Here is a 12,568-nt window from a genome sequence, read left to right as displayed (position 1 = left end):
ATAAGTCCGTCTTGTCCCGACCCGTGCTGGCGTTGGTGAGGCGGGCACGCACAACCCCGGTCTCGCGCCGTGAGCGAGACTCGCCACCATGTGAAAGGGAGTTGTCAATCCGATGAGAGTGAATGGTCCGATTTAGCTTCCCGCCTGGGAGTTGTACATGCGATTACATGCGATTCTCAATCTACCCGTGTAAGGCCGTTGGAAGTGCAGTTTCAGCCTATTTATTTCCTCGGGCGGCAGCACCCCTTGCTCCCTAGAGGTTGGCCATGGGGTCGGCTCTCCGCATCGTAGCCGCGGGTAGTGGTTTGCCAGGGCGCAGAGCGGGTTTGACTACCGGTACGACTGTTTTTTTTTTTTTTTTCTTTTTCAATCGTCTGCTTGCTCTTGGTGTTAATGAATACTCAATTCTGCTTGAAAGGACGAGAAGGAGAAGGAGAAGGAGAGCTGCCGTTTCGGGCGGCGTCGCCGCGGCTCTGCCAAAGGTGACGATGCCAGGGCTCGTTGAGACATAAGCCTCGGCGGCGTTGCACTGAGCAAGCCTGGCCTGGGCTCCATGTAGTCAGTCATTCAAGCCACCCTGCCCTTGAGCGCAGCCCCGGAGGCCAATATGGGAGGACGGACGCTAGAGCAAATCAGCCCCCAATAGCCTTCTTGATTGATTCCTCCCACCCGGCGCTATAGGTGCATATTCGTTTGGGATGGATGGTGGATGGATGAGTGTGTATGTATGGTGTGGTGTGATGCGGTGGTTTGGTGCGGTTCGGTTTGGCGCGGCTTGGTGGAGGCATGGCAGGAAGATGCCTCATCTTTTCGGAGTGGATATCGCTGGCAACCTGGTGCGATCGTGTAGTTGGTAATACTGGTGCATCACAGATACTTTCTCTCTGCCACTCACGCATACAGGCTTGCCCTCCGCTCTAGTGCATGTCGTTCCCGGGCCAGCGGGGGAGCAGACAGAACGAGGGCTAGACGTGCCACGGACTTTTCAGGGAGGTCGGAAGCGGAAAGTCATCGATATTATATATTAATAATTGTAAGTCGCGAACCAACCTCGGGAGCAGAAAGCAGCTGCCGCTTTTGGCTGGTGGGTGATCTCTGACGGGTGATGGCCTTTTCTCCTTCCCACTTGTTTTGTTTCGCCGCTGGGTGCTCAGCTTGGTATTAGTTAACTAGTTAGTAACTACGGGAAGGGAAGGGTGGCTTGCATACCTTAACTAATTAGGACCCCTTTCGCCGTAAATAATAAGGTAACGAAGTAAAGCGGCCAAGACTTGGTTTGGGTGTGACGGTGCTGGCCTGGTGAGATTCACTGTGGGATGGGCTCCTCCGCTCGTAGTGTTGCCGGGGGTTAGGTGTGCAAGTTATTCGCGCATGCTGCGAAAAAGTGGCTGTCCTTGAAATTTCCAACCGTTTCTGCAGCTTTTCTTCATTTTTCATTTTTGTCCTTTTTCTTCTTTTTTGACTGTGTTCTCCCCACAACCGACGTTGACGGGATATCCAGAACGTGTGGAGCCGGACGGGTGGACACGAAAAGCACAAATGGGCTTTTTCTGATTTATTATTGAATAAGATTTTTTTTTTTTGGCTTGGCTTGGCCCGACCGAGGCACCAATGATGGATTTAAGAAAAGTGCAGCCCGTGTTCTGGAGGAAAGCCGGACGATGTTGCTTGCAGGGCTGCTGCTGACGACGATGTAGGCTGAGGAATTTGTTTGATTCTGGAGTTATGCGTCATACCGAGCCCACCACCTCGATTTTGGGGGGGGAGCGCGGGATGCGCTGCCTGAGGTTGAGAGGCAGGCTGGTACTAAGGTAGGTACGACCTGCCGAGGAAGCAGCAAGCGAGACGAGTATCTGGACAAGCTGTGAGGAGGGGGGTTTGCACAATGTTTGAGACCAGATTATTTTCCTAGTTGTGTTAGGTTGTCAGCCAGCCATGATAAATCCAATCCGGGATAACTGCAGATTCCTGAGCCAACCTGCCAGCAATGAGCAGTGAGCAGCAGCAGCTCGGGGCTGGCGGAAGCTGCAGCAGTCCGGCGCTGCAGGATTGTGGTACGTACCTGGGGCAAGACAGGGCAAGACCGGGCAAGACAGGAGGAGGAGGGATGGACAAGGCCTGGCCCTGGTGAGCAAGTACAGGTAGACACCTCTCTTGGTACCAGTACTTTGTTGGCTACCTACCTCTGTAATCCGTATTGCCAGAGGAACAGAGGGGCGGTCCACCGAGGCTGCTGCGTTTCTTGTTCATTATTGCCTCGCACAGGCTTTATTCTTGTTGATATTTATTTCAAGCGCTTTAATAAAAGGTCAAGATTAAGGGCCTTGGCAATGCTGTCCCTGTATGTAACTGTGGTGTTGGTGCCTCAGCATATGCCTCCCGTCAGGTACCTTGGACATGTGTACTTGAAGGTGGTTTCGCAGGTACCTTCCACACCTAAATTCTTAGGTGCTCGCCAGGTCCCCGCCCTTTCGATGCCGCAGGACGCCGACTGCAGGCTTCTGTAACTTGGTGTGTTTAGGTCATGTTTGCATTGCAGTAACTACCTAGGTACCTCTGTGTAGGTGACTGCGAGGGGAGAAGGAGCCTAGAAAAGTAGGCCAGAGAGAAGGTGGTAGATTGACAAGAGGACAGACATCAGAGGATAGGTGACATCTAGCCGAGAAGACCCTGATAATCGCAGCATCTGTTCTCGCTGTCAACTAATGTAGACTGACCACCCACCAAACAGGTGCATACCTATGTATGTAATTGAGGCTGCCTACCTGGTCCAGGTACGGATACTTGTCCTGGAGAAAGAGGTACATGGCATTGGCCAATCTGTCCCCAGAGGCCCAGTCTTACTTTGCCTTTCTAACTGCCAGGCAACCAGGCCAAAGAGCGCAAAATAAATACCACCAAACAAGGGAAACCACCTAAATTTATTTCTTGCCTAGACCCAGGCCCAACGCCATAGGTACAAACACTACGGATAGCCCGCTAGGTGACCTTGGTAGTATTCTCCTACATCGCCAGCGCGGAAAAATTTATTACTTCGCACACTGCAAAAATATTAACCGGCTCGCCGCTCGCCTGCTTCTCTGCTCGCCTGCCTGCCTTGGTCAAAGCCTCTCAGCGTTCATTCTCTGCTCCCAGGTACTTTCACTCTCCCTGCAAACCCTTGTCAACTTAACCCTCCCGCCGGCCCCGTCTCCTCGTCGCCTGTTTGCTCTCTTCGCAATCCCCCTCCTTCATCCAATTCTGCCCTATCGCCACGCCAATTCGCACTCATCTGACCGCAAGCCTTTTCAGCTTTGCGTGTGTTTGTGTGTGAGAGTATTCCTACCGGCCTCCTGCTCCTCGGTCTGCGTTTCGACACCCAAAGTCCCCCATTTTCCTGCGAGCCACCACGACCGACCCCCCGACCTGACCTGACGAGGAACCGCACTTTGGCTTTTTTTCTCACCACCACTTTTCTGCCCCTGCTACCCGCACCCAGAAAAGCGAGAAATAAATCGAACGTAGCCCGAGCCGCGTTACTCCTCCCCAGTCACTACCCTCACCAGCTCTGCTTTTACTTGAACCTTTTCTTTTTCTCTTTTTCTCTTTTCTTTTTTCATCCACCGCTTACCACCTTACGCTCTCCAGAGACCACATACGACAACCCTCGATCGCACTCCCATCTGTTTGTTGTTCAGTTTGGTTGCACCCGTCTTTGCCCAACCTACGACCAACGCCATCGCCCCTTGTTATTCTTTATTCGTTTGCCGCGCCACCGCAATCTTCTCCTGGCCACTTCGCCTCGCATCTCTCAAATTTCTCGCCCTCGCCCGCTTCAATCGACCTTTGCTCCTTTGAACACGCATCCTCTCGCCCTTTTGGCGCCCCCACGACAAAGCCGGATCCCTCGGCCTTATAGCCCTACGTGTCCTGGTCGACGATCGAGAGCCGGATACCCCCTGGGTTCTGCACACTCGGGAGATCACTGAATCTTCATCTTGGTCGGCGACGACCCGTGACAAACTTTCCGCTTGATATACCCCCTACGCCCACCCCGTAGGCTCTTTCAAGCTTGTCCGATTTTTCCCTCCTGAGTGCCGCGACGAGTCTAGCTCCGCAGGGTCTTCCGCTGCATACTTCTGCCACCATGGCTACTGCTTCAGCATTCTCCTACGCACAGGCCGCAAAAGGCCAAAATCCCACTCCCGAATCTCCTCAGTCCACCTCTCACGTTACGGATCCCCTCGCCACTGTTCCTGCTTCCGCCACCACTCCGCTGGACGATGCCTCTGTTGCCGACTCCGGCAATCAAGACAACATCGCCGCTTCGGCTGAAAAGCATGAGGCTGCCAGCACAATCGGTTCCGAGAGCGATGTTCGCTCCGAGTCCGTCCTTTCTAGACGTACAGACGCTCGCAAGGACGACGAATTGAGCAGATTAGAGCGCCCTTGGCGTAGAAACGACAGGGACGGCCAGTCTTCTACTCGATCCGACGATACAGACGGAAAGCGCCGAAAGGCCAAGAAGAAGGGTGCTGATAAGCCCGCCGAGGAGGAGCAGCCCAAAGTTGAGCTCACCGAGGCCCCCGTCCCCTCCGTCAACATTTGGCAGCAGCGCAGAGAGGCGGCTGCCGCCAAGGTTGTCAAGCCAGATGATGCTAGCAGCACTGCTGCCTCGGAAGACGTTAAGCCACCACCCAAGGTCACCGACTTTGCCGGTGCCGTCAACGGACACAAAACCACCCGCAAAGCCGATGCTCCACGCCCAGAGCGTGCCAGTCGTGGCGCCAGAGTCGCCGACAGAGAGGCCAGAGATGGCAGAGGCGAGCTCCCGCCCCCTGTCGACGATGCCATGCTGTGGCCTACACCGGAGACTGCTGTCCAGGAAGACAAGGACAGCAAGAAGAAGAATGATGCCAAGCCTGAGCCCAAGGAGACTCAGGAAGAGACTGGCAAACCTCGCTCCAAGGAGAAGTGGGTTACCTATGACTATGTTCCCACCGTCAACTTCGAGACGCAATTACCACAAATGCGTAACACCAAGCCGCGTGGTGGTGCCCGCAATGTGAATGGTGGTCGCCCCAGTGCCCCCAGCCAGACTGCTGACAAGGCAGCCTCTGCGGCCCCTGCCACAAAGACCAACGACAGAAGACAGAGCACCGCGAACGGCGTTGCTCGCACCGGCTCCCAGCCCCCAAGCAAGAGAGCTTCCGTCGACGTTGCCACGCTCCGCGAGCAGCGTAAAGTTTCTGGCGGTGCTACGAGCGAAAAGGCCAAGGATGCCACCCCTGCTGCCCCTTCTGTTGTACGTCGGGCCCGGCATTTCAATGCAATCTCCCCCACTAACGCTTCTCAGCAGGAGCAGCCGCAAGCACCCCGCGAGCGTCCCGAAGGCCGTGCCGAAGGCCGTGCCGATAGGGGCCGCGGTGGTTATAGAGGACGTGGCGGCCATCACACAAACTCGCACTCCCAGGCCCAGCACGCCACGTTTAACGGCAACGGCCCCGCTAGCGGCCGCCCTCAGGGTCCCTACAGCCCACCTCCTCGCGGCGGCCATGGCCAGATGTTCATGCCCCCCTCGCAAAGAGGACGTGGAGGCCGCGGCAACGCCGCCAACTTTCACCACCGCATGTCTCTGCCCAACGGCCGACTCCCTGCTGTGCAGACCCAGTTTGCCTCGTATGAATTTCCGGTGGGCCCTATGAGCGCCATACCCTTCCAGCCTCAGCAGCCATACTGGGATACCGCGATTCCTGTTCTCAAGACCCAGATTGAGTACTACTTCTCCATTGAAAACTTGTGCAAGGACTTGTACCTCCGCCAAAGGATGGATTCTCAGGGCTTCGTTCCCCTGCATTTTATTGCCGCCTTCAAGCGTGTTCGTGAGTTGTCGGCTGACCTTGGCATGCTCCGCACGGTCTGCGAAATGTCCACAGAGATTGACCTTGTTGTTGGTGAGGATGATGTTGAGCGTGTGCGCAGGAGTGAAGGTTGGGAGAGCTTTGTCCTTCCCCTTGAGGACCGTGACGATTTGGCCAGAAACCACGGCCCCGTCAAGCTCTCCTTCAAGAGCCGTGGCCCCTACCCCGCGCCCCCTCAGTTCAACGGCATGCAGATGCACTACGGCATGCCCTCCCCGCCTGCGTTTGTTCCTCACGACCAGTTCCAACAGTTTGACCACCACGCGATGAATGGAGTTAACGGTGTCAACGGGCACGGCCAGAAGGGATCGCAGCTGTCTGCTGCCGTCCCGGACTTTGCCCCAGCATGCCATGCTCCCGCGCTGAAGGCCAACGGCGCCGTCAACGGCACCTACGAGATGCAGAACGGCATCCACACACAGGCCGAGGCGTAAGAGTCTCTACGGCTTTTTACGTCAAACGGCGCCCTGCGATATAATGCGCAGACGGCATGGCAAAGCGAGCATGCAGAGCAAGCTGCGACGGATCAGCAGGCGCTCTTGAACAAAATTTCATTTGTATTTTGTCAGCATGATGGTTAAAGCGAACGAGGCTTGTGAATTTCGGATCTGATAGACAGTTTATGGATTATCCAGAGTGTTGCACTCCGGTTAGGGACTTGCTCTGACCCAGGCATTTGGGCACCAAAAGTTGAAAAAGGAAAAAGGGTCACGGCGTTTGCACCAGGCTTGCTTTACAAATCAAGCCATTGCGTCAATTCCTTGAGCTGCCGCGTGTTGACGAGGCCAGCATCATTGGGATCCCGACACCTTTGCTGGTTTTTCTCGGGATTCATCTCTTCCTTTTCATTTTCACCTTTGTATCGAGCGACGGACGACGAAACTCGATTCAATTCTTTTACGGTATATAATTGTTTTCTTTTCGCACACAAAAAAGAGCTTCGACACTTTCAGACATCAGCATCGATCGGAACAGCAGAAGCGTGATATCATGAAGATTTGACCACGGACAGACTTGCCCTGTCGATATTATACAGTGGACCTCAACAATTTTGAAAAAAAAAAAAGACACAAAAAAAAAAGAAGAGAGAAGGTTTGCCGTTGAGACGCAGGACGTACATGTTACGGAGAGCATTGCGCTCTATATGACTTTTTTCTGGGTGCTGGCGCGATTTGCGTCACTTTTCTTACAAGATGAACTGCGTTTTTCTTGCGACGCTTTATCTTTTGACACCACTTATCGCATTTTAAACCAACAACCTCTTTTCTGTCTTGATGCCATTTCACCGTTCGGATGCATTTCGGTCATTTCTTTTGGAATTTTTCCTATTGGCAGAAGAAGAATCGAGTTGAGAAGCCGTTGCGCTGACACAACAGCCAGGCACAATAGCCAGGCACAACATTACCAAAAGTTGCCTGAATGGTTCTTCCTTTTTTGATTTGGATGATTGTTTTCCCCTAGCTTTTTGCGTTTATCAAGCTAGTTAACGCCTTTTTTTTTTCTCTAAGTGGGCTTGTTCATTCGGCAGACGGGGGGAGGGTGGTTGTATTGTACGATATAGGAACTAATCCAAATAAACGTCTGATTATTGAGAATGGGAGCTATGATTGTTAGCTAGAGGTGCTGCTTGTTGTTTCTGGCGGTCACACTGGACATGTTGCATTGGGCTATCAGACAGGCTGGATATTCGGATATCCTCGTGTTGTTCGGATATCTTCGTGTTGATGTCTGACGCTAGTCATTGCGGTTATAACCGATGTTGCTGACGATATCAATCATCTTGGGAGGCGCACCGACGTGAACATCTCACCGACTACAAGCTGAAGGTACAAGCAGCCCGTCCACATCTTGTCCGCGTCTACGTCTGTCTACGTCCACCACACCATTTGCCGCAAGTCGTGTCTACATGGTCTGGGGTCGCACGTCTTGGCATAAAGCGCCGGAAAGCAACCTTGTCATTGATGGAAAAGAAGCCGAGGCGACTCGGATGACTTGTCGCGGCGCCTTACCCGGTCGATCAGTGGACCGTGTCTCGCCGTGAGAGGAAACAAAGCACACGACACCGATCTGCGGCGCTAGTACGCGGTAGAGAAGCACAGCTTTCTCGGAGACAAGTGCTGATTATATGTGCTAAAGCAACCTGGGCTAGTCGTGCCCTGCATCAAGTCTCGTGGTAGTATCTACAACAGGGTTTGTATAATCATAGCTAGCACCGCGCGTCTGCCTACTCAGGCTACCTTCATGATACCCGAGCGGAGGAACGGCACCTCAAAAGCCGTAACCTTGGTTCCTTGGCGGTAAAACAAGACGCGGTCTAGCGGCTCGCCGCCGTAATGGATCCAGTCACCCAGCATCCAACCCAAACAGTCGTCCTCGTCTAGCCAGGCTCCTGGTATGTCCACGGCGGGCGGTGCGGCAAGGTCCGGCCACAGGCGCCAAACCTCCTTGACGACGAGCTCGCCGTCCACAATGGTGTCTTCGCTCAGCTCTGTCGGGAACAGTCGCACCGTTCTCGAGATCTTGGGCCCAAACATACCCAGAGACTCGTTGAAGACTCGCGTCCAGCCCGCTAAGATGTCAGCCGCCCCCCTTGACAGCAAAGAAAGCACGAGCGAGTCCTGGTCAAGCGTGAATCGCGCTCGGACGGTATCGTTAGAGGGCAGGCTACCGATGCTGGCAAACTCCATCGCATACTCGGCCTCGGCGTACTCTCGCGTCACGGTGTCCGCCGCGCTGACCAGCACCGACACGACTGCGTCGTAGATGTACGGGAGTGCGTCCATGTTGCCGGCGGTGAGCACAACAATCCCAAGGCCATAGTCGTCGACGAGGGCCAGCTGACTGCGGTACAGCGGGGCGGTGCCACCCTTGGCATAGACGGCGACCGGATGCGGGTGGTTGGGCGTCAGGCGCGGGTATCGGCGAATCTCCCAGGGCATGCCGACGGCCGAAGCCATGTTGCCAGCGAAGGAAGCGGGCTTGAGCCACTGACGCGTCTGCGCTGGAGACAGGACCGCGGTGTGAGTCAGTAGAGCGTGGGCGAACTTGGACAGGTCGCTGGCGGAGGAGATGAGACCGCCTTGAGGCGCGTTGACGCCGTAGTCGGCGCCCCAGCCACTATCGCCAGGTGGGATGACGGCCTTGCTGGAGTCTCCAGGTGAGGGATGCGTGGATTTGAGACCGAGGGGCTTGGAGACGAAGTCGCGCACCAGCTCGGTGTAGTTGAGGCCGGTGTGCGCCTCGACGGCCAGGGCGATCACGGCAAACGCGGCGTTGGAGTAGGCCGGGCGAGCACCGGGTGGCACAACGGGGTACGAATCGCGCAGGCCGAGTTGCAGTTCTGTCTGTCTTGTCAGCTGGGGACCTTGTGCGATGGGGAGAAGCAGGACGCACGCTGGGCTGTGCAGCCGTCGTTGAGGCCGATGACACCACACGGAGGATATTCAGACTCATCGATGGGTGGGAACCCGAGGGCGATGTAGACGTCTTTGAGGAAGTAAAAGTCGGAGAAGCCGTCTATCTGCAGTCAGTAAGGGTTCCTTGGGACTTGTAAGGGGCTGTTTGCGACGTACAGTTGGTCGGCACGCCGGCCGTCTGCGAGGCCAGCATCCGGAGCGTGACGGCGTCCCAGTGCGCGCTCCCGCTCAGCAGTGGGAGGTACGTCGTGACCGGCACGTCAAGGTCGAGGCCGGCCCTCAGCAAGATGAAGTCGGTGATAACCTTGGAGATGCTGCCGATGAGGTACTGCGAGTCAGCGTCGACGTGCTCCGTGCCGGCGACGTTGGTCTCGGCGCGGTGGTGGTGCTGCCAGAGCGGGGGGTCGCTGTCGGGTTGGTCCGCGGAGACGACGGCCACGGAAAAGGATAGGTTGGCCGCTGCCGTGCCCGGCAGGGAGATGGCGCCGGAGACCATGCCGTCGAGGACGCGCGAGAGGTCGACGGCGGCATGGCGAAAGGCGGCGGCGTCGCCGAGACGTACGGGCTTGGGCAGTACGGGGCCCTCGGGGCGGCACTCGAGCGCGGCGGCGGCGAGGCCACCGGAGAAGAGCAGAGCGGTGAGCTTCATTGCGAATATGAGGCTTACATTGAGATGGAGATTGATTTCATAAACTCGCGGCTTTTTACGACACATTTATTTACATTTATATAGCCATTCTTTTGGCGTGATCGACTCGACTTACACGCTGGGTTTAGCACGATACGAAATACGCTCCGTCGCGGACCCAGCAAAAAGCGATACGAAATACGCCGCCCAGTGAGGATGGAGGAAACGCTAAAATGGAAAATACGCCGTATGCGATGCGTAAGATGGATGATTTAGATGATGTTGACGATTCAGATGGCGTTAGGGGAAGGTTAGTTGACGTTGATGAGTAGCTTGCCATCTGTCTGGTAGCATTATGTCTACTGGGAAAATGCACTTGATGGATGTACGTGCATGTCTAGAGGCCGTGGGTCTGTAGGTACATAGAGGAAATAGTATAAATGAATTCATATACAGATACCCGTCTAACCGAAACCTTGTCTCGTAATCAATAACTCGTTATTCACAGCCAATATAAAAGAAAAATGGCATCTACACCAATCACCTTCTACACCACGACGCTGAACAACGCCACCTTACGGGGCCAGCTCGCAGTCGCGGTCGAAAAAGGACCACTTCCAGCCGGTGTAGGCGCCACCGATGTTGAGGGAGGTGATGGGGGTGTCGAAGAGCCAGCAGTTGTGCTCGTTGCCGTCGAGCGAGCCGGCCTCGAAAGTCTTGCAGTTGGCGTCGGCCTTGCAGGCCTGCTGGCAGTCGCCGAGTGTGGACAGGCGCAGGCTCTGGATGGGCTTGGTGATGAAGCTGCCCTGGAGGCCGCAGCGGGAGGCGACGTCGCAGTCGCGGTCGTAAAAGTTCCAGCTGAAGCCGTCCTGGGCGCCGCCAATCTCCATCTCGGAGAGGCTCTGGGGGAAGAGCCAGCAGTTGTTGCCGTCGCCGTCGACGGTGCCGGCCTCGAAGGACTTGCAGAGGTTGCCGCGGGCGCGGCACGCGGCGGCGCACTCGTCGATGCTGTCGGCCTTGGTGGCGTGGCTAGGGGGCGTCACGAAGCTGCCGGCGACGCCGCAGCGCGTGCTGGTCGAGGTGGTGGTGTTGGTGGCCGACGTCGTGTTGAGGCTGGCGGTGGTGTTGAGACCGGCGGTGGAGTTGAAGAGCGGGCGGTTCGTGGGCAGCAAGGCCGGCGTCGTCGTCCGGTTGTGAGCAGCGGTGGCATTGGCCGAGCTCGTGGGGAAGCCGCTGGTGGGCAGCGGGAGTCGGTAGTCGGTGGTGCTGTTGTGTCCCACGCCGGTGGTGCTCGAGTTGAAGCGACCCGGGGAGAGAGGGTTGGCCGAGTTGGCAGTGGCCTCGGGGCGCGTGGTGGTGGAATTCAACGGCGCGGTGAAGCGGGTGGACTGGGAGCTGCTGCTTGACGGGTCATCGGTCGTGGAGGATTCGTCATCGGTCGTGGTGGTGGACAGCGAGGTTGTCAATGTTGTGAGGAGCGATGTCGTGCTCGACTCGGTGGACGAGGAAGAGGAGGTAGTGGTGGTTGTGGTTGTGGTGGTGGTGGACGAGGTTGTGGTGGTGGTGGACGATGTCGTGGTGGTAGAGGAAGTCGTGGTGGTGTTGGTGAAGTTGCTCCAGTTCTGGGAGACAATCTCGCCGTCCTGTCTGGGAAGCCAGGCATTGTTGCCGTAGGCGGCGGCGAGAGCGACGTACTGGGCCGCCGCGGTCGCCGCCAACAGGATCCCCTTGGTCTGCATCTTCAACCGCCTTGTTGAGGGATACAAGGAGAGCTGTATGGGGAGAAGAAGAAGCAGGCTGGGGAGGAGTGGGAACGGAATCGACGAGGCGGGAGGAGACGAGTAGAAAAAGGACGGGCCATGGCGTCGTCTCCAGGATCTCGCTAGTTGGGCGACTGAGTTGGTATTAGCGATCCACCAATCCACCAGACGTCGGTCGCTCGAGCAGGGAGTTGATCTTGTCTGGGAGAGCAGTCTCCTCCGCACCGCTCGCGTCATGGTTTTGGGGGGGGGGGGGCTTGGTCCGTAAACGATGGAACGAGCGAGCAGCGCAGCGCAGCGCAGACTCTGACAGTGCGAACAAGTACAGAAGTCAAGCTAGTGAACCGTAAAAGCCACTGGGTGGGAACAATAAGCCCACTCGCGTGGACCGAGTCGTGCCAATAATAGTTGACCTGGAGATGGAGAAGCTGGGCTCAGTGCGGAAACGGACTGGGGCGAAATTTTTGACTCTGCGCTTGTAGAGCCTCAGCTCTGGTGTGTCTTGTCTGGCCCCCTCCCGAACAGCAAGGTTCTTTTTCTTATTGCTGCAAAATTTTCGATGATGATACTGGCCCGCTTCGGGATTCGCTTTGATGAAATTTTGATGCATCGGGAGACAAGCATGTGGAAGTCAGTCCCTACTCCTTGTCAGATGGAGAGACATTGCAAGCGCAGCCATCACCACCACTACTTGGCAAAGTGACTGCGTTCAGACAGGCAGAGACAGGCATCTTCATATGAACGCCACCGCCTTGGTTCCGAGGTACCCGCACGCTTCTTCCTGTGATGGATGGATGGATGGATGGATGGATGGCTGGATGGCTGGCTGCCATGGTTGATGGTTGCTGATGGCTGATGGCTGAT

At 56.0% G+C, this 12,568-nt stretch overlaps 3 protein-coding genes across 3 annotated transcripts; 1 reads left to right on the top strand and 2 right to left on the bottom strand.

Moving 5' to 3' along the window:
- Nucleotides 1-4,126: 4,126 nt before the first annotated feature.
- ISF_04697 (La domain family) lies at nucleotides 4,127-6,334 on the top strand (the record flags this gene model as incomplete). Its single annotated transcript, XM_018848302.1, has 1 exon — nucleotides 4,127-6,334. One exon carries the CDS (start codon nucleotides 4,127-4,129, stop codon nucleotides 6,332-6,334), a length of 2,208 nt encoding a protein of 735 aa, XP_018704637.1.
- Nucleotides 6,335-8,128: 1,794 nt separating this feature from the next.
- On the bottom strand, nucleotides 8,129-9,965 carry ISF_04696 (beta-lactamase family protein; the record flags this gene model as incomplete). The annotated part of the gene is made up of 3 exons (XM_018848301.1): nucleotides 8,129-9,240; nucleotides 9,294-9,416; nucleotides 9,473-9,965. 3 exons carry the CDS (start codon nucleotides 9,963-9,965, stop codon nucleotides 8,129-8,131), a joined length of 1,728 nt encoding a protein of 575 aa, XP_018704636.1.
- Nucleotides 9,966-10,519: 554 nt separating this feature from the next.
- ISF_04695 (Apple-like protein) lies at nucleotides 10,520-11,683 on the bottom strand (the record flags this gene model as incomplete). The annotated part of the gene is made up of 1 exon (XM_018848300.1): nucleotides 10,520-11,683. The coding sequence occupies one exon, from the start codon at nucleotides 11,681-11,683 to the stop codon at nucleotides 10,520-10,522; it is 1,164 nt and encodes a 387-aa protein (XP_018704635.1).
- Between the last annotated feature and the right edge of the window lie 885 nt (nucleotides 11,684-12,568).

The sequence above is a fragment of the Cordyceps fumosorosea genome, assembly GCF_001636725.1.
Source record: "Cordyceps fumosorosea ARSEF 2679 chromosome Unknown scaffold_10, whole genome shotgun sequence".
NCBI lineage: Eukaryota > Fungi > Ascomycota > Sordariomycetes > Hypocreales > Cordycipitaceae > Cordyceps > Cordyceps fumosorosea.
This window is presented reverse-complemented; position numbering and strand designations above follow the sequence as displayed.